General features: G+C 46.4%; 1 protein-coding gene across 1 annotated transcript; it reads left to right on the top strand.

Annotated features, from left to right (window-relative positions):
- The first annotated feature begins 652 nt into the window (after nt 1-652).
- fscn1a (fascin actin-bundling protein 1a) lies at nt 653-16,405 on the top strand. The gene is made up of 5 exons (XM_085784779.1): nt 653-1,817; nt 11,999-12,155; nt 13,397-13,518; nt 14,508-14,675; nt 15,067-16,405. The coding sequence occupies exons 1-5, from the start codon at nt 977-979 to the stop codon at nt 15,273-15,275; spliced, it is 1,497 nt and encodes a 498-aa protein (XP_085640905.1). The 5' UTR covers nt 653-976; the 3' UTR covers nt 15,276-16,405.
- Nucleotides 16,406-21,665: the final 5,260 nt, after the last annotated feature.

Here is a 21,665-nt window from a genome sequence, read left to right as displayed (position 1 = left end):
AGGGACAGTTGAGCAGCGTCCACTCTGGACAGAGCAACAACACTCATGTAATTTCACTAGGAGGGAAATGAGCCACAAGATAATTCTGCTTTGACCTTTGTGTTTACAAAAGAAAAAAGAAAAAAAATCCACCCTTTGTTTGTATACTTGCATATACATGTGTGTGTGTTTGTTTCTATGCGTGTAGCCTAGACACTGCGTGAGGAGACTCCAGTGTGATCTGTTTGGCCTCTTTGTTTATGGAGCCTTTCCTGCCCTCTCATGTGCGTGCTGGGCCATGAATAGAGCTTTGTGACTGGACGCTCACAACCCGTCCTCATGATTTCAATGCTGGTCCTTCTGATCAGTGAGGCCCAGACAGACAGTTGAGACTGATACGATGTTGGCATCTTCATAAACAAAAAGATTGGAGTGATGGAGGTGAAGGAGGTGCAATGAGTTAATTCAACCGTCTCCTTACTTTATCTTCTAACACTCCTAATCTTCCTCCCTCCTCTGCTGATGCTCTTTAGTCTAAATCTTGTCTTTACTGAAACTTAATCAGTCTCTTTTTCTGTCTTTTACTTCAGCTCCCTGATTTCTGTCCATTCCAGGTGGGCGTGGCCTGCAGCGCAACGTCACTGATGGTTATATAGGCTGCAGCTGTGGCGGCGGGCTCGCGCTGCTGAGACAGGCAGAGCACTGAGGACCGGCGGCGGCGCGCGCTCACAGACTCCCACTCAGCCGTACACACACACACACATACACACATTCACACTCACACACACACACACATATACACACACTCCCCAAACAAAGAGAAGCACGCGAGGCAGCACAGCATCCCACCCTTTCAGCCGCGAGCTCAGTCACTTGCAGAAGCAGAACCGCCCCCCCCCCTCTCCCAGAACCAGACCCCTCTCTCTCTCTCACACGTCCTACCTACCGACAGAACCGGTCCGGTCCCGATCGAGGCTCTCAGCGCACAGAACCGACAATGACAACTAACGGAGCGTCTAACGGAACCAGCGACATGCTGCAGATCCAGTTCGGTCTCATCAACTGCGGGAACAAATACCTGACGGCGGAGACCTTCGGCTTCAAGATCAACGCCTCCGCCACCAGCATGAAGAAGAAGCAGATCTGGACCCTGGAGCAGAGCGGCGACGACTCCAGCGGGAACGTCTTCCACCTCAAGTCACATCTGGGCCGGTACATCGCCGCCGACAAGGACGGGAACGTGACCGGAGAGAGCGAGACCCCGGGCCCGGAGTGCCGGTTCGTCATCACCGCCCACGACGACGGCCGCTGGTCGCTGCAGTCCGAGCCGCACGGCCGCTACCTGGGCGGCACCGAGGACCGGATCATCTGCTTCGCGCAGACCGCGTCGGTGGCGGAGAAATGGAGCGTGCACATCGCCATGCACCCGCAGGTCAACATCTTCAGCCTGACGCGCAAGCGGTACGCGCACCTGAGCGGCAAGGTGGACGAGATCGCCATCGACCGGGACGTCCCGTGGGGGGTGGACTCCATGATCACGCTGGTGTTCCGCGAGCAGCGCTACCACCTGCAGACCTCCGACAACCGCTTCCTGAGGAACGACGGCGCGCTGGTCGCCACCACGGACAAGAGCACGGGCTACACGCTGGAGTTCCGCTCCGGTAAGGTGGCCTTCAGGGACTGTAGCGGCCGGTACCTCGCGCCCTCCGGGCCCTCCGGTACCATGAAGTCCGGCAAGAGCGCGCGCGTGGGCAAGGACGAGCTGTTCGTGCTGGAGCAGAGCCACCCGCAGGTCGTGCTCACCGCGGGCAACGAGAGGAACGTGTCCACCAGGCAAGGTGGGTCGGTGTGTGTGTGTGTGTGTGTGTGTGTGTGTGTGTGTGTGTGTGTGTGTGTGTGTGTGTGTGTGTGTGTGTGTGTGTGTGTGTGTGTCCTGGTAGAGGAAGGGTTAAAGTGATGGAATGTCAGGCTGCATCTCCCCTGCAACACACACACACGCAGACACAGAACAATGATGGCCTATATATTCACACACAACTCCAGGCCTGAGTGTATTTGTACATGCTCAACAAAGGCATGTTGACCCAGAGTACATTAACACTGATGATATGTTGAAATGTGGGAAAAGGCCACATCATCACAGTCTGAGGCTCGGCCTGTCTGTGAGTGATGCACCACCTCTACACTCTCACACACACACGTCAACAGGACAGAAAACAAGAGCTGATGACTGAGCGTTGTCCATGTTGGCTCACGTCTTTCTAGTGAATTTTACACACAACTGACTTGAAAAGAGTGTGACAAAGAGGCAAGCAGTCGTCGGGCCTGTTAACACACATCCAGCTCCATGTGCACGTGTGCCAGTATTCAAATGTAAAACAGCCTTAAACTGGCAAGAGGCAGAACTGGCACAAAGCAGCACAGCCCCAAGGACACACACATACATACACAAAACAACACAATTAAAATGACTGAGTAAATGGGTCCTGATTACTCATACAGAAGCGTTTCACCTCTGCTGCAGCTTCCAGGGGAGTCCCTACTGGTCAGAACTTTGTTTAAAACATAGAGCAGAGCCCATCTCCGTTGACTCTAATGATATATTGAGTCATCTTTATTTTAGTCACTCAGCCCTGGTGGCATCACGGCTCTAAACCCAAACTCCTGAGTGCATTTTCCTGCAGCTGTATAATCATCCCGGATAGCAAAGCTGAAATTTGAGCCTGTTTTGTAGGTTTGAAAGCAGCCAAGGTCTCACACGTTCACACACAGGAATTTTATTTGATGCACCTGGCTGCACTGTCCTTACGTGACTGTATAGCTTCTTTTTTCTTTTTTTAAATTCTAGATCTGTGTGTGTGTGTGTGTGTCTGGTGTACAGCTGTTCCAGTGGGCAGAGATACGAGCTTGTCCACCCGCCTTCTTCCTTCCTTCCTTTCACGTCCTCACCCCCTGCTTAATTCTTTCCACTTCTTCCTGGCCGTCACCTCCTTTCACCCACTCCCCTCATTGTTCATCCCATATTCATTTCTCACCTTTTCCCTTTATGCCTTCCTCTCTCCCATCCTCCCATCACTTGTCCTCCTCAGCCTCCTCCCCCCACTCCTTTCCTGCAGCTCCAGCCTGAAGGCCTGCATGGCTGCTGTGTGTCTGAGGCCATTAACAGAGGCATCCCTCATGCTGCACACTTGATGGGCTAAGTGTCTAAGTACAGGAGCACCGTTTAGCCTCTGATAAAAGGCTGTAAAGTGTAAACACATCTTTGAACTTGACCAGGAAAGATGCTGGGTGGAATAGAAGTGTGAGCTCTGAGTGATCGTGCGGACCAGAATGTGAAAACACCTCTGTGAATGTGCTTTGGATAAAAACAAGGAAAGGCCAGAGAGACACTGGCACTGTGTCTGTAATGAATCATAGCTGTGCACTAATTGATGCTCTTTAAGCCTATATTTAGTCTCTGGTTGGGATGAACACACTGGTGAGAAAGAATACACTGTGGTTTTAGTGGTTTGACTTCCTCTTTTCACAAAGTATGATCCACCTCTCCTTTTATTTTCCTCTGCTGTCTCCGTGTCACACCCCGAGCCTGTTTGCTGCCTCCACACTTTGTCTACCTGTCAGAGGGATGTTTATCAACTTTTCTCTCCTTTTAGAACGCTCAGTCTCCGGCTCAAAATGGACGCCATTTTTGTAGATGGATGTTGGGATAAAAAGCTTCATGAGATGGAAACAATGTTGAAAACTGGCAATTTTAAATGAATTCTTTGGGATTAGATGATGACATCCTCTGTAACGAGAGCATGAATTATTGTTCGTTAATCTCCATCCAACAAATGTTGCTGTTCGCTCCAACGTTTTTGTAGATCAGATTAGGCCCTTTTATAACAGAGGTTGCAGGTCAGTGAAGGCAACATCCCTTTTGAATGACATGCTTAAACCATGCACTACCACAGGGTTCACTTCTACATGCACAAATTAAGCTTCTATTGACCATATTCACAGCATCGCCATCGTTCCATACTGGTGTCTGTGTCCCTGGCTGCAACAAGCCGTACAAATGGCGGGAGTCTGATAAACTGCTTTCCTTTCATCGCTTCCCAGTTAATACAGATTTAAGAAAGGCATCGGTTGTTAACGTCCGAAGGGAGATTGGGCCATATTTCAAAGTAAAACGACATTTGGGTTAAACTGATTTGGATTAAGTTAGCTGGCATTAGCTGCAACATTAGCGGTAACGTTATATGGCGGCGTTGAATCTTCCCACCCCGAGTGACGACGTAAGCGAAGATGGCGACACTGTGAATATGGCTAATAAGGATATGTTTTAGCACTAAAAAGAAAAGTCTAAGTGGCAACTGGCTTTTTTCAGTGCAATTCATTATTTCACATCATCCTTTGTTGGTTTTAGGTAAGAGTTAAAGGAAACATGGACCGGACTGTGTCAAAATGATTAAATAAGCTAATGATAAATATCATCAGTCCAAGGTTGTGATACCTGATCAGTGCTAATGCTGTATGCTGTGTCTACATGGGGAGTCAGAGGTAGATGTAGGCTATAATTGATGAGTTTTACTTACATTCATACAGTGTTGATCCTGAGAGCTGATTAACATGTAGAACACATTTTACTCCTTATGAAGCATTTAAAAAGCCAATTAATTTTTTTAAAACCATGTCTAAATTGTGCATTTTTAACCTTCACGTTTGCTAGTTTGTCTTTTGGCACATTGCTGCCTTTCTCTGCACGTTACTGTCTGTGTCCAACTGTCGATCTGGGAAAAACTGGTGTGAAACTGGCAGCTGGGCAGTATGCATCACTGCACATTTCTCCACAGCAACACTGTTGGCACCAGTCTGACACCAGTGTTTTAGACACGGAGAATCTAAAACACTGGTGTCAGTCAGATTGGTGCTCCATATCGGGGGGTACCTCCACTTGAGATAATTAATTGTGGATTAAGAAAGTTGTATCAGTGCAGCAGAAGTCAGTTCCAGGTCCAGTGAGCCAGTTGTGTTGGTTGGATGCTCTCACTGATTGACCCCACGTCCTCCCTGCCCTGTCTGCGTCCCGCGGCTCAAATCTGTCCATAACGAGCAAGAGGTCTGAATCTTGCGAGAGGACCGTGTTCAACCCCGCCAACAACTGGATCATTGTGATGTGGATTAAATGTTGAGAGGAATTAAACGGCCTCCAGATGTTTTTAGAACCGACAGATGCTCGCAGCCTCCCTCTGCAGGGGCGATTGGCCTGGCAGGCCGTGAGCCAAGATGGTGGTTGAGGTCGGCTGGCTTCCATTAGCAGCCCAAAGGTTTTTGACGTGTGCAAGCCCTAGTGGGGCAGTCCACAAGCTGCGCCGTCCAATCAAAACGGCTGATTTTGTGACTCATGTTTAATTGTTGTTGATGAAATTTGTGTTCTGGGACGAAGTTAATCCAGTTTAGACGTCCTCCGATAAATAGGGTCATGATATGTTGAGTTTGTTGGGAAGGCTGAGACCCAACTAGGGGGAGTTTCTGCACATTGGAAACTTTATTCCTATTTATCTTTACATACAGCTGCATAAAGTAAAATTGTAATTGTAGTTTTGGTTTTCATTTGCTCTTCAGGTTTATTTTAGAAACGCAGAACAATTTCACATGTCAGTTTAATAAGCAAAATGTGTGCAGTGATGAATATTATCCACATGTTGGTTGAACTCCACTGCCACTTTTTGACATTTAAAAATTGTCTGCTCACATGCGGTGGTCGCTGTTATTGATCTCTACATCCTTACATCTCAACAACAAGCTGGTTAATAAATTATTTCCCTGAGAGAAAAAACAAGACCCAAGTTGTGCAAAAATAGTGTATTGAATCAATCAATTGACTATATGACCCCACCTCATGTGGCTCCAACTGACCTACATTGGATTTGATATTAAACTCATTTTGAACAATAGTGTCTCTGATCTTCTCGGCTCATTGCAGCACTTTATGAGTTATGTGTTTGTTGTTGTTGCTGTGAAGAAATCACAGGAAATTCTTTTCTGAGCACTGACTACGATGCTGCCAGAAACCCTTAACTCCTAATTTATTTTCTCTTCCACCGACGTCCATTATCTTTTTATTTCTCGTTCCACCGTTAACTGAAAAAGGCACGCAAGTTTACATATTTTCATTCTACCAGTTGGTTGAATAAACCATTTTTGTCTGTAGTGAACCTCCGCAAGCGAGTTTCCATCTGACAAATATTAGATGAACGGTACAACAGTCCTTCTGTTTCTACTGTTCTTATCGTTCATAGAGCTGCCTCTAATTTGACCCTGTGCTGTAGCTTGTTTCCTGCTCCTACTCTCCTCGTCCCGAGTCACAAATTCCCTGAGAGACTGTTTAACGGCTCCTCATATGAACGGAGACACAATTATCAGTCAGTTAGCCTGGAGCTCAATGGCCCATTAAGTGGCCTGTTCTGCCCCTAAACCGTGGTGCAAGTGTGAGTGAAGACTGAGCACCGGTTTGTCTTCAGCTAAATGGATGAGCCCATCACTTCCTGTTGGCTACCGGTGTGACCGCTGAGTGCTGTTGACTGCTGCTGACTGCTCTTTGTAGCTGCTGGTCCCCCAGGCCGCTGGCTGTAAGGACCCATGGTGAGGGGCCTGAGGCGGAGACCACAATACTGCAGGGTTTCATTGTTCTTTTCTGCTCCTGGTTGTATATTTGTGTGATAGTGTGATTCCTGTCGGGGTCAGGCAGCTGTTTTTATGTCGGACAGTTGCTCAATGAATTCCTGATAGCATCTGACGCTGTGGCAGTAAGCCCTTGAGCGTTTTCTGGCAACTTCCTGTGACTAAGCTCCTGTTGTTTACAAGACTTGGTATGAATGTATGATGAAGCTCCTGTTAGTCTTATAAAACATGACCAAAGCCTCATGAAAAGCTTTTAAATGCCAAGTAATTCTTAAAACACTCTGACATTTAAAGCAGCCATTTGCCATTGTGGGAATTACACTTATTTACTTTGTTGCTGAGAGTTAAGTGGGTGGATTGGTGCCACTGTAATGAAGCCACAGCTACTAAAAAGTTAGCTTACAACAACAACTTAAATTTAAATGGGGTTATGTGCTGTGGACAGTGGCTATTATGTCATATTAAGTCATTGGTAAGAAAAAGTTTAACCTAAAAACCTTTATTGATTTCGCACTTAATCTGTTGTTACCTCTAGTTGTTTAGTCCTTAGGCGAAGATAAGATAAGCTAAGATGACCAGACTCTGGATGATGCTTCACATTAAGAATACACATATTTCAGAAGAAACAGACACTCTGTTCAGATTACAATTGGTTAAACTCTGTTTTTTGTTTTGTTTTGTTTTTTTTGGCCAGATCACTGCTGACTCCACTGTGAGCTCTCAAAAGTGTTGAAAATCACTCAACGTGTGAGATTCAAGTTAAAATCCGGCTCTACATCAGGCATTAGAGACAAAGGGAGACAAAAAAGAAAAATGCTGCTCCATGTTGTGTCTGGCCACAGTTCAGCTCTTACACCCTTTCTGTATCCTTCACCCCCCCACTGGCAGGAAATGAGACATGAGACACGCAGCTCCGACCTTGGCTGGTGTGTCTGTGTGAGTGAGTGTGTTAATCCCTGCAGGGTGAAGGGCGATGGTTTGCTCTCAACACAACCCACTCACCCACTGGAGGGGGGAAAAAAGGAAAAAGGCCATCAATGGAATGGATGTAGCCTTGGTAATGGTCACTGGTTTTGAAAAAGTGTGTGTGATGATGCTGTTATGTGTTCACATAATGTGTGTGTGTGTGTGTGTGTGTTTTAGTCTGGTGTCGGCAGAGCTTCACTCTGCTCCTTCATGTCGTCTACTTTATTACAGGGTTCGGCTGCAGCCGGTCTCCAGTGTGTCATCCTGCTCTGGGTGTGTCTCTACGTTAATGCCCTCGAACTCATAGTCAGTTGATTTTGGCAACACAATGAACACAGAACTGGCTTCAAATCAATTTACAGAAAGATTTGGGTCATCCCCAGGCACAATGCTGCATCTGACCTCATTTTTTTTTGCATTTGTAAAAGGAAGTGGGGGCATTCATGTGTTGTCTGGATTGTATATACTGTATGAGCACTGATGTTTCAGTGAGCACAGTGATGTGTGTAGGCTGGTTGGCCTGTCATACTGTGTGTGTGTGTTTGGATCAGAACAAAGGCCGATGATCTGGCTCCCTGTTTGTGCCCCAGCTGGTCGCCTCCTCAGTCAGGCCCGCCGAACAATGGGAGACACTCACACAAACACAGAGACACAATTGCACTTGATACAATCGTGTGCGTTCACAGCAGACCTCTGGAGCTGGCTCACAGCGACCAACAATCTGTGCCTGCCGCCATCGGGCTGAATGCGGTGGGCGGGGTGAACAGAAAGATGGACGGCTTGTTTTTGAAGAGCCGGAGTGTGCGTTCGTCGTGCTCTGGTGTGGTTTGGGAGGATTCAGCATGTGTGGCCGCGTCTTTTTGGTGTGGTTGTAATGGGATGCTGAGCGTACAGACCCTCCTCCCTCCTCCTGCTCTGACCCTGTGATCTTCAGACTGATCAGAATACGCTTATAGACGTGTAAACTGAACTCACACACACACAAGCTCAGACCCTGACAGGCAGCCTCGGCCTCTCTGAGTCACGGCTGCAGCTCCACAGGCCTCAGCACGACTGTTTTGTCTCCGTCAGTCTTATTTACTTTGAGTGCGTGTGTGTGTGTGCCCATCAGTGTTGTCCTTTTCCTTGTGGTAACTCATCCCAGTTTCAAGGTGCGTGTGTGTGTTTGTGGAAAGAAGTGACACCAAGTCTGTGATAATAGTGAAAAGAGCAGAACATTTTCTCCTCGTGCAGGAGCCACATGAACCAAACATCGACCAGTTTCCTCCAAAACATCCAGGTTTGTAAATGTTATGAAAACCCCTTTCACAGCGCCTGAATGCCTCAGCTATGGACATTCAAATTTCTGAGGAATAATTTATTCAAACCATCTTCATGGTCATGTTGAAGTGACAAATGCTGCACAGTTACAGTACAGCATGTAGTAAATGCTGCAAAACATGTGTGAAACTCCAACAGGATGATAGAAGACATTTACTTTCTAAAAGAATGCAACAGGTTTACAGAAAGCTAGCAGCCTGTGAGCTTTGCTTTGTTTAGTATAAACAAAAGCAGACACACTTAACACAATACACTTTGTATTGGGCTTTAGAGGTGTTGCAGATTCAGTTTCCTTTCAGCCAGAGCCAGGCTTAGCTGTTCACCTAAGACATGAGTGGTATGAATCAAAATGTGGTAGTGCTAACCCTTTTTTTTTTCACTTTTCCTTGAAGTTGATCAGATATGAATGTTTAAAATGAGCTGCTAACTTTTAAAAACCAGAGTAATACCAAGTGCAAACTATAGTCAGATACTGGATGATAAAATCAACATCACAGATGATTTCTCTCAGACTTCGTATGCAGCGTGTTGGAATGAGCTCATTCATGTTACAGGTTAGCCAGTAAGTCCTCGTGTCTAGCAGATGCTTATTCTCCCTCCACACGGCCACAGAAATAAATGGGCTTTCTCGTGCTACTGTACTGGGTGAGTGTGTGTGTGTGTTGGCTGAACAGGAGGCAGCCAGGATTAGAGGACAGTCCACTGATGTGACTGATGATGGTGCAGACGAGCAGAGTCTGACCCTCTTTTCGCCTCATTTTTTCCCCCTCCTCTCTTCCTCTAATGTTCCTTTAAACCTTCTTTGTCTGTTGCAGCTAAACTTCAATTTCATCTTCTTCTTTACCCCCCAACACCACCAGCCTTTCTCCACCATGTGTTTCCCATTATGGTCAGTTATATTTTCCTTCTCCATCATCTGTGTGTGTGTGTGCGTGTGTTCATGGTGTGTGTGTGTGTCCCCACATATTTCTACAGAAACTCAATCTGTCCATAGAGGCCAGATTTCCTAGGCTGACTCTAGCGGGCACTCAGCAGGACAGGGGTAATGCATTTCTTCTTCTTTTTTCCAGACACAAAATGTGAGCAGTAATTCTCCAGTGACTACGAGCTTACGTAATACGTTTGAACGCAGGCGTGTCTCCCCTTCTTTATGTTGAAGTACATCCTTGGCTTCAGATGAGGACAAATGGTGTTCAGCTTGTAATGGGACACCCCTGTGTGAAAGGAAAAGCAGTCCGAGTGTTAGGGACTGTATGAAAGACATTGGATCAGAGGGAGGACACAAGAACTGTTTGTAATTTTTCAGAACCTTTCTCTCAAATCCTTTATATACAACATTTAAACAGAAGTTAGAAGTTAATTGACCGATTGAGGGACTTTAAGTGAAAGAACTGAAGGTGGTGGCCATTGTATAATGTTGCATTTAAATTGAATGAGTACGTTTAATTTCCCCATTTTGTGATCTGTTATTAGTGATAATATTCAATCACATACTGTGTATAGACCCAGTGTATTCTTTGTGTTTCTCAAAACTGCTACATTAGTCCTACAAGCGAGACAGGACCTCTGTAGCTTCGTGTCCCATTGCTCATAGTGAAGTCATCACTCTACAATAAACCTCACAAGAATGGACAGGCTCTTACAATGTATCACTGTTCATCAGCAGAACAACTTCTAATCGTGACAAACATGTTTAAAAGAAAACAATATTCTAAGGCCGACTTTCCCTTCACCGTGTTCAGTGTGGAGGCGGTAAAAGAGCAAGAAACATGGAAAACATGAGCTGTAGGAGGGGGAGGAGAGGCCACACATGAAAAGAGAGATGGATAGGGAGCACATGAGTGTGTTGGTTTGTTTTTTCTCAAACACGTCTTTCATTCTCTCTGTCTGCTTCTCTCGCTCGCTCTGCACACATTTACACAGCAGACAGTTCATCTCTCTCTGTCCAGCCCCCCGGCTATAGGTCCATCCACGCCATGACTTCATCATATACAATAGCTCACATTGTGCCCCATGATCTGTGTGTGCGTGTGTGTGTGGAGGGGTACTCTGGAGGGTTGTGTATGTGTTTATCTTATACTTGACTGATGTTTGTTTACTTCTTTTGTTGCTGGAGTGGAGTTGATGTGATTTTAATGTGGTCTGGTTTTTCTATAGATGTATACTGAGGTGTATTGAAACACACACACACTGGTCCATAGCCCAATTTACAATGATGTGAAAGAGAAGAAAAAAATGCTAGAACCAGACATTGCTTCACATATTTGTCCTGATTGTTGAATCACAGCAACTATTGGACGGAAAGGATAAAGGCCTCTGGCATCGTGTATCTGACCAAATACTTGCAAAACTAAAGACACTAATAACTGTGACAAATGTTAGCATGCTAACTAAGATGGGGTCAACATTTTCCCTGCTAAGTCAGGATAGTCAGTGTCAGAATGGCACCGTGATGATATTAGCATTTAGCTCAAAGCTACAGGGTTAGGGTTAGTACAGAATCACAGTGCTGCTGGCATGGCTGTAAACTCAGCCCAATTTAATGTTAAATTTGATAGTTAATAAAAATACAAAGAAATGTGTTAGAAGTCAAATCTATTGTGTTATTGTTATGTACCTCATGTGCAGCCTAGTTTTTCCTTTGTGTTTCTGAGTTTGGTTGTTGTGATGAATCATCGCGATGCCGTGGTTCTGGTTCTGTGTTGGTCTGCTGTTGATCGCACATTTCTTGGTGTTTTTTATCGATCCGTCAGTCATTGCCAATACTAATGACTCTGGTGGCTGTGACATCCACCATGACCACTAATCCTTTGAACTATGGCGGGGTCTGTCTGGACAGATGTGTGTGTGCAGCTGTGTGAAATCCTTCACTAATCCAAGCCGTCTGATTTTGCTCATTTAGTGCGTCTGATCCTGACCAGGACGTGTGTGTGCGTTTGTGTATGTGTGTGTGTCTGCATCTGGACTGTAGGTCGTTAATGGTCATCAATCATCTGTGGTTATTTGCGGCCCTTCACGTGTGTGCTGGACTCATGACTGACCCTGTCATTTATTTCACCCCACCCAGGTATGGACTTGTCAGCCAATCAGGACGAAGAAGGCGACCAGGAGGTGTTCCAGGTGGAGATCTGCCGCGAAAACAGGAAGTGCGCGTTTCGGACCGCCGCTGGGAAATACTGGACCCTCACTGCCAATGGCGGCCTGCAGTGCACCGCCTCCACCAAGTAAGAATCACACACATCTGTACGTGTTAACACTCACCACAGTCACACCCGCTCCAGTCGGTTCAGTTCACACAACCTGTGTGTGCATGCAGCCGTGAATCACAGCTTAGTCCGTTGTCTTGTTCTGTAACTTGAGCTGTGATATGACTTGGAAGTTTTTGTGGATTGTGTGTGTGTGTGGCTGGGGGGTGGATGACATGGTTGTGTGTGTGTGTGCGGGGGAGGTAAAGTGTGAGTGAACTCATGTCATGGCAGTGACATGTTGTGGGAGATTAAGTGCGTTTGTGTGAAACCTGTGAGGAGTAATTCTCTTTTATGTGCAGTAGTTCTGTCCAGCCTGAGTGCAGGCTGTTAACCTCTGACCTTTTGACCTTTGACCTCGAGCTCCTGGATGATTTTCCCCACGAGGCCTCAGACAGACACAGGAGTCAGAGCTGAAGCAGCCTTCCCAGTCAACTTGTCATCTTGTCATCCTTGAGTTATGAGTAGAGAACTCGGTTGATATATCTGTGTTAAAATAAAGTACCTTTATTTTGAAAATCTGTTTCTAAAGCAAAGATGATTGGTGCTGAAAACAGACTGCAGATGTGACACAGTCTTGAAGCAGATGTAAATTACAGAGCACACCAATAATCTGATCCAGTGTCACATTGGGAGAAGCATGTGTGCCGAGTTAAGTCGGGGCTGAGGCTGACACCCCCACATTTTTCAAGATAAGATGAAGCTCAGACGGTCGTCGACACCGAGGGGTCACACCGCAGAACGCTCGCTGAAACCACGTTCACCGAATTCCTCCATCACATTCTTGAGCTTTGACTCTGTTCTCTCCCCGAAGATTAGACCACAAAAATGTTTTCTCGCACCGAGTCGTCTTGTGATTCCAGGAGAACATTTTGAAAAATGTCTGAGAGATCCTCTGATTAAAACACAGCAGAGATAAAACTGAGTGTTTTTCACGAAGGAGCGTTAAAGCCACACAGGAAAATAAATCCTAACTCTCTGCCAAGTGAAAGGATTTAACAAGGTACTTGATTCAAATTAAGTAAAGACTAGCAGCTTATCCCTCTGCCCAGAGCCTGCCTATCCAGTTACCCAACAATTACTTAAGCTCTTGATAAAACAGCTGGGTGGAGTTTCCTGAGCAACAGGAGATCTGAACCCGACTATGTGTTTACACCTGACTGCCACTAGATGCCCGGCTGCCATGTGAATTTAATCATCCTTCTTACCTCTCTGTGTAGGTCAGCTAATTGCTACTTTGACATTGAGTGGCGTGGGAAGAGGCTGACTCTCCGGGCCGCTAATGGGAAATACGTTGCCGCCAAGAAGAACGGACAGCTCGCAGCCACCATGGACTCTGCAGGTCAGTGATGCGGCCGTTCAGACAGTAAAGCTATGAGGAAATGAGAAAAAAAAAAACATGGCCGCTCCAGATGTTTCTAGGCTTCAAACGCTTCAGCAGCTCTGATGTAACTGTTTACTCCGTCCTGTGGGATTTGGCTTTGTTGAAGTCTTTTTTTTAAAGTCTTGTAGTTGTTTATTTTAGGCTCATCCCGGTGATTGAACATGTGTGTTTGCAGAGTCACTGAGGAGTTTGCATTGTTTCACTATAATATCAGATCTGAAGACAGAACTTTAACAATGCTGATCTGAAACAAACTCTGCATGGACGTGTGTGTGTGTGTGTGTGTGTGTTGTAGTTAAAACAACAGCTGGACATTTTATGTAAATAGGCTAATTTCTCCGGCCTTTTATTGGCTCTGAGCAGTTGCCTGGCAACCAGTGGAGACTCTGCATCTCAACCTCCACATTAACCTCCGTAAAATGGCAAATTGACATTTTCATACTTTTACATAAGATGTAATGACGGAATTAGCGAGGCTCCACAGATGCTGATGAGGTGGATTGTGGGTAAAATCAGACCTGCTGTTTGCACCGGCTAAGTGATGCTAACCTGCTGCTAGCGTCGGCGGTGTCGGTCTTCTGTGACGACAGGATTCCCAAGTGTCAAACAATTAAATTCAAACAGGATCTCACCCGGATTCTGACACAGATGTCATGAAGCAGACGAAGTGAAGACAGGACTCGATCGTTAAATCAGCTGCATTCATTTGTGCGAGACAACATGCAGTCAGCAACAGATCAGTCACTGCTGCCGTCTGGGTGTTGGCCTCTGAGCATCAATGCTGAAACTTTGTGCTGCAGTTTCTGCTGAGACGGCTGAGGTGTCTGTCACAAGTTGCTTGCGCAGATTTATTTTAATGAGATACATAAAAACTCAACCGCAGCAACCACACACACACTGTGCTGTTGCGCTACGTAAACATGCTGCGTCCTTTTGTTTGCATCCAGGTGAGACCGAGGAGTTCATCATGAAGCTGATCAACCGTCCCATCATCGTGCTGCGTGGGGAGCACGGCTTCATCGGCTGCAGGAAGGTGACGGGGACGCTGGACTCCAACCGCTCGTCCTACGACTACTTCACCCTGGAGTTCAGAGATGGCGCCTACAGCCTGCAAGGTGAGCTCTGTGCCGAAGCACGCGTTGGCTGTTAGTCGGACGCAGTCTGAACCTGCACATGTGCAGCAGACGGCGACTGTGCAGCGACCTGCTGCAGGCTTACGAGGGATTAAACCATCTATTCTTTAAGGGATTCTCATTATGGATTTACTCATTAATCATGCGTTGGTGCCAAAAAGAGGGATTTCATGCGGATGATTTCACTGCTTTTTTTGCATTATGTAATTCAAATGAAGCAAATTGAAGCCGAACCTTTTGTTCCCTCCCTCCGGTTTTCACACCCATCCCCCACCTTCTCCACACACCGCACCTCCGTCACCCTCGTTCCTCTCCCTCTCTAATCCATCCTTTTCCCCCTCTCTCTCTCTCTCTCTCTCTCCGTCCCCTGCAGATTCCACGGGTAAATACTGGATGGTCGGGAACGAGCAGTCGGTGGTGAGCAGCAGCGACACGCCCGTCGACTTCCTCTTCGAGTTCTGCGACTACAACAAGCTGGCCGTGCGCCACGCCGCCGACAGCAAGTACCTGCGCGGCGACCACGCCGGCGTGCTGAAGGCCAACGCCGACGACCTGGAAACCGCCACGCTCTGGGAGTACTGAGGGGGGTGTGAAACCATGGCAACGGGGGGGATGCAGTCGCCCCACTTCTGCAGTGCTGATGAATGAATGAAGTGTGGCGACGCGGCATGGCAGCACTACCCGTCCGTACATCTACCTATCCTCCCCCCCTCCCCCACTCCCCCTCCCCCTCATTCATCTCCTGTACTTCTGACTTTATTTGTTACAAACTGCACAGAGAGAACGGGAAGGATAGAAGGACGGAGACGCTCCTCTTCTCCATCTCCTGCCTCCCTTTTCCTTTCTTTTATCCTTCCTTCCTCCCTTACCCAGCTCTGCTCTGCAGCGCCGACCTTTATCTGTTGCCATAGTTACCACGGGGCTGTGCACTTTTTTTCTGCTCCAATCTGGTTCGCTGCTCGACCTGTCACTCACTTCCCTCCCCTCCTTCGCCTTACGATTGGGCCTCCCTCTCCCAGAGTAGAGCAGAGCCACATTTAAAGAGCCCCCTTTCTCTCTGAGTTAACCCCCCCACTCCCCACCCCCCACTCCCCACTCATCTCTACCTGTCTCTATTGTCTGTGTGAGCAGCGCATGGTGGCAGTATTTATGGTGTCTGGCCTGGTCTGGTGGAGCCAGACCTGTTTCTACCTGGTCTAACCTCCCACTCAGACTCAGATCAGCTGGATGTGGAGCGATGAGAGCGCGGCGGTGTCTGAATCAGGTGGAAACTGGTCTCCTGCTCCTCTCAGACCAGACCCAGTATGTTTGTCTTCAGGAGCAGGTCTTCGCTGCCTGTGTGTGTGATATAACTGGATCTTATGATGATGATAAAGATATCAAAACATGTAACTGACGGGTTTAACCTCCCCTCTCTTCATCTCAACTGTAAAATATTGAAATGTAAAACCAGTTTTTCCTGTGTTGTTCTCTAGCTGTGTTCTCTTCAGGTGGCGAGCGGGGGGGAGGGGGAGGGGGTCCGACATATCCTGGACCAAACAGGACGTAGGAAGTTAACACACTTGTTCTCTTTGTCCCCCTTCACAAGCTTAAACCTATTGTCCCGGGAACAGTATAAAGAAAATTAAAAAAGAAATAAATAAAAATAAAAATGGTGCGGTCACTTATGTTTACTGCACCCGCACGTCTTACTGGTAAAAAAAAAAAAACACTTGCTGACACAGTTGGATTAATTTCTTTTTCTATGTCCAAGGCACAGACATTATCATGGGTAGGAGTACAGTAGGTAGCCATGGCAACGGGAGTGAAATGATTCATAGATCCTTTTTTGAAAGCTGCTTTTTTTTCTTTTGAATCCCCTCGACCAAACAGAAACCTCAGCCTTTATCTATTCTAGACCAAACCTTTGATACTGGAGAAACAAACCGTCATCTCACACACACAACCAACTACAAAACTGGAACCTGGTGCTACTGACTCACTCAACAACACGTTCACAACCATCTCCGTCCCGTCGAAACGCCTCGCGTGGAGCGGCAGCTGGCGTTTTCCGCTGCGTCTCTGCACTCGAGTGCGTCGCCATATAACCGATAGGCCTGTGAGGTTGGATGTTTTATGTTCATGACTTGTCGTCGTTGTAGGTGGGGGAGGGATGAGTTTAAAAAAAGGAGCAGACTCTGAATTTGTCGTCTATTTAACTGAGATGTCTGTTCTGCAGTCGTGTAGCACATCGCCCTCTTTGATTCTCAACCCTTCTGCTTTTTTTTCACAACACATTAAGCAGCAGTGGTTTTTACAGTACACTTCAGATTACCTTGGCCCTGGATTACTGGGCTCTCCATCCAATCATCATCATCATCATCATGCAGCATTCCTCTGATGTGGAAAACCAATCACTGCAGCCCCATTAAATCATACATGATTGTAGCCGGCTCTAAACCAAGTTTGTCCACTTTGGCTTTTTTTTTTTTTTTTTTTTGCATGAAGGGCTGAGAATCTCAAGCGAATAAAAAAGGACTGGTTATCCTCAAAGAACCCAGCGTCTCCAAGGTTACCAAGACCAAGGCTTAGACGAACGGATGTGGAAGGGTAAACATGTGGTAATGACTGTGCCTTACTCTTTAGTTTTTGGGCAGTAGGAAAAAAAAAAAAGATTTAAAAAAGTTGAAAAAAAAAAAAGATTAAAGTCCACATCTTTGCTTTGTATAACTGGAACTTCCTTTTGTATTATTATTTTGTATAATTTTTTTTCAATATTGTGGAATTAATCACTCTCTTGTGCCATTGGTTCACCTGAAATCCAACGACCAATAAAACTGGGATTTGGAACGCTTCTCGTCTCCGTCATTGTTGTCTTTTAGACCTTTTAGTTTCCTGATATTTTCAACACTCCCACTAAGTTTCAAACAAGGATTAACAACAAATAGCCTACACAGACAGTCAGGATTTCCATTCTGCATATATACAGTTTAGCAGCAGCAGATTCACCATCACAGCTCTCAGTCTAAACAGGACGAGGAGAAGAGTTGGTGAATCTGAGCTTCCTGAAGTTAGTTTAGATGTCTTGTGATGGTTCTGTAGCTTCAAAACACTGGATGGACCTGCTGCTCGGCTCATTTCTCATATAATCACGGTGCTTCACACAGGTTTCTGACCACAGCAGCTCCATGTTCTGCCCCACTTACACACATACACACACATGGATATGGAAACACACACACTTTTTCCTCTCTCCTGAATAGAGCCTTTGTGTTGAAACATTTATTCCAGTGCAGGGAGAGGGCAACCCCCTCCGAAGATTCACACACACACACACACACACACACACACACATGGTGGTAATGTAATGATAGAGCCTCCAGAGCAGGTCTCTAATCCATTTCCCCCCGTCAGACTTGCAGATCCCAGAGGAACACCCAACATGGCAAAACAAACACACACCACCTCCCCATCTAATCTCCTCCGCTCTGCTGCCTCACCCCCCGCCTCCCACCCTCCTTCCTCTCCCACTCATCAACCCCTTTTTACCTTATGCACTTTTTTTTTTTTACATTTTCCACCTCTTCCTTTTCCACCCCTCTCCTCCCTCCCTCCTTCTCTCCTCTGAGAGATTTCGCTGAAAAGATGAGTCACTAAAAAATATGACCCAGATCCCAGAAATGGGTGCAGTGGTTTATGGGTAAAGTGTCAGGCTGCAGGCAGAGCAGGCTGGTTGTTTCTCTCTCTCTGTCTCTCTCTCTCTGTCTGTCTCTCACAGAACAAATGAACGAGTGAGGCGAGGGAGGGAGGGAGGGGGGGCATGGATGGATCAGGGGACAGTAAAGGGAGGGAGGAGGAGAAATTGTGTACGAAATGGCTGCCATCTCCACCCACATCTGAGTATCCCCTGCACCCCCCAGCCGGCCGCCTTGTTGCCATGGAAACAGCAGCTGCTAGAAGCCGAGAGGTCTGAATCGAAGAGGCAGGCGGGTGTGTGGCGTCGTCAGGGCCAGAAAATGTCAAAAACCTTCATCACATAACAAAATGAAGGCTGACGGAGGCCTGTAGCGAGGCTTGTGTGTGTGGTTTGAGGGGGGTGGGGTGCACAGAGCTTGGGGGGGGGGGGCGAGGAGCCTCGGGAGCAGCAGGAGTGGGAGGGGGGAGGGGGCGTCTGCCTTTGATCAGAAAAAAGCTCATCATTGAGGAAACAGCACCGAGGCCAAACCCGGCTGAGCTGCTTCAAACCTTTCCCCCTCCTATGTTCCTCCCATGTACTCCACAACAGATGTGTGTGTGTGTGTGTGTGTGTGTGTACACTGTCTCCTCCATCTTTCATCTGGCCGCCTTTCTACAGTCTCCCTCCGCTCTAATCAAATCTACATCCACCCGTGTTTTTCCATGGCAGCCAGTCAGCGGGTCACTGGGTCGCTCAGTAATCTCTTTAGGGGATGTGAAGGGGCAACGTGGGCCTGCGCTGGATGAATAGCTGTTGACTCACTATGACAGATCAGCCATAAAAGAGAGAGACAGAGAGAGGACACTCCTGACAGGACATACTCTTACACCTACAACCGGACTGAAAAAATGAATCATGCAGCAAATTATGGAAATAAATTCCACTACAGACGAAAAGTCCTGCTGCTGCTTTCAAGCTAAAATGCTCAGCATGTTTTCATGCTCAGCGTCTTAGCGTCCTAGCCCACGTTGCTAATTTGCAGCACAAAGTAGCCTACAACTGGGGATGATGTAGTAGACCAATGGTTCTCAAACTTTTTTTTTTTTTCATCAAGGCCCCCTAAACTGACACAAATTAGACCATGGACCCCCCCCATTGGACAACATTTTGAAACAAACACCAGAAATACACAAATATTTGTTCCAAGACTGAAAAACATTACTTCAAATTATGGCCAAAGGTGTGAATTGTTGGAATTGGAAAAATGTTGAGAGATTTCTTGAAAAAAAAGGGGTTATTTCTGGAAAAAAGTGGTAAAATTTCGAGAAAAAGTTGGGGACCCCCTTGAACCCTCTCAAGGACCCCTGGGGGTCCCCGGACCCCACTTTGAGAACCACTTATGTAGACTACAGTTAAAGGATCAACAAAGTGGTAACAAATCATCCTGAGAGGGGCATTCATGTTTGTTATAAATATAAAAGCTTTGACCTGCAGGGAGAACCAGATGTCAGGGCATCAATGTGACTGAGGCTCATCATCAATATTTGAAGCAGATTATATGGGAATTGATTATCAAAGTTGGTTCAGGCCGATAAGTATGGCAGCAGAAGTCACGGCACAACTGTAAAAACACACTCTCATTAAAAATAGACACACTCATTACAGATACACACAAACAATAACAGACACAAACAATGCCGGCGGAGGTGGAGCAGCAGAAACTGTCAGGGGAGAAACATGCTGCCAGACACCAGCGGTCCCTGTGGACGAGGCAGCAGAGGGCTTTAATATGCATATGCACACACACACACACACACACACACACACAATGTTTGAGTCTCGGGTCTGAAGGTTGTCTCGGTCACAACAAATAAATGCAAAGCCTATAGAGGTGGGTGTACAGTACAGTTCGAGCCACGCTGTCTCTCACAGGAACATGACTCAGAGGAACAGGAAGCTGCAGCGGAGGCTGTTTATCCAGCTCAGGTGTCTCAGCAGATACACAGGTTCATGTATGGTTCATGTTTTCAAGGCTACACACTGAAACACAGCTCACATGGCGTCTTATCAGAATCCATTCAGGGCATCTGGTCCGTACCGGCTATTCACCACGACGACAGGGTTTGTTTTCAGTGGGTTGAATGAATAAATGTACTGACTGATGTGTCGGTTTACAGTGTTTATATCTCAGAGTAGATAAGGACAACGTGTCTCTATCATACACAACTTCACTCACTGCATAAAAGAACAATATTAACTGAACAACACTGATTTAAAAGAACAATCTGTTGGTGGTGATATGTATAAAGTGATTAAGTGCACATAGATGTGTGTTGTTTTATTTTGGATAATCTAGCAAATCACAGTGACTGTATAAGAGTGAGTGAGTGAGTACATGTAGGGTACAGGGATGTCAAACATGTGGCCCAAAACTGGCCCACTAGAGGGTCCAATCTAGCCCACGGGATGAATTTGCCACATGTGAAAATTACATTCAAGACAGAAGAGGCATAATATTGTTGAAATTGCATGTGTTTTTTCCCATGAAATGAAATTTCAGGTTGTTCATAACATGTTTTGTAAAAGGACAGTTCATTGAACGTAAACATCTAAATAATGTACTTCTTTGCACTTAAACAAACAGAAACGTTAAGAGTTCTCATTATTTATAGGTTATTTTGCTCTTATTTTACCAGTCTGGCCCACTTGAGATCAAATTGCGCTGAATGTGGCCCCTGAACTAAAACGAGTTTGACACCCCTGATCTCATCCATCATCTCCTAGCTGCAGTTTAGTTTTCAGAGTATGTTAAGTGTGTGTGTGAGTGACAGCAGCACGTTACCACCAGTCTCCTTTATTGAGCCTTATCACGTTAGTTAAGCCAACCCCTTTGTTCTTTGAATTGAATGAGTCATTAGCAGATAATACTCTATAATACTATCCAACTGTAATCCATGACCCACACACTCGTCTGGAGGGCCCCGGGGTGTCCTGAAGGACGACAACAGGAATAAAACACAGCTGGAGAGGATTTTCTTTTAAAGGAGGAGGCGTGATTGTTTTCAGACTGGAGCTCTTCATGACATCAGAGAGCAGCGGTGACAGTCAGGGTCAGAGGTCGGGGTTTATAGAGGGTGATTACACAGTCACAACCGCAGTCATGGGAGTCACTCACACAAACTGTACTGTGGCCTACAGCAAACAGTGAGTTTACACATTAGGATCATTGTACCCATGAAGAGACAACACGCCTTTTAATAGGTCACATGGCCGTTACTCAACATGGAGTAATTATTTCATGCTTCATGTACTAACAC

The sequence above is a fragment of the Trachurus japonicus genome, chromosome 8 (genome assembly GCF_045865225.1).
Source record: "Trachurus japonicus isolate A0001 chromosome 8, Traja_1.0".
Classification (NCBI taxonomy): Eukaryota; Metazoa; Chordata; class Actinopteri; order Carangiformes; family Carangidae; genus Trachurus; species Trachurus japonicus.
This window is presented reverse-complemented; position numbering and strand designations above follow the sequence as displayed.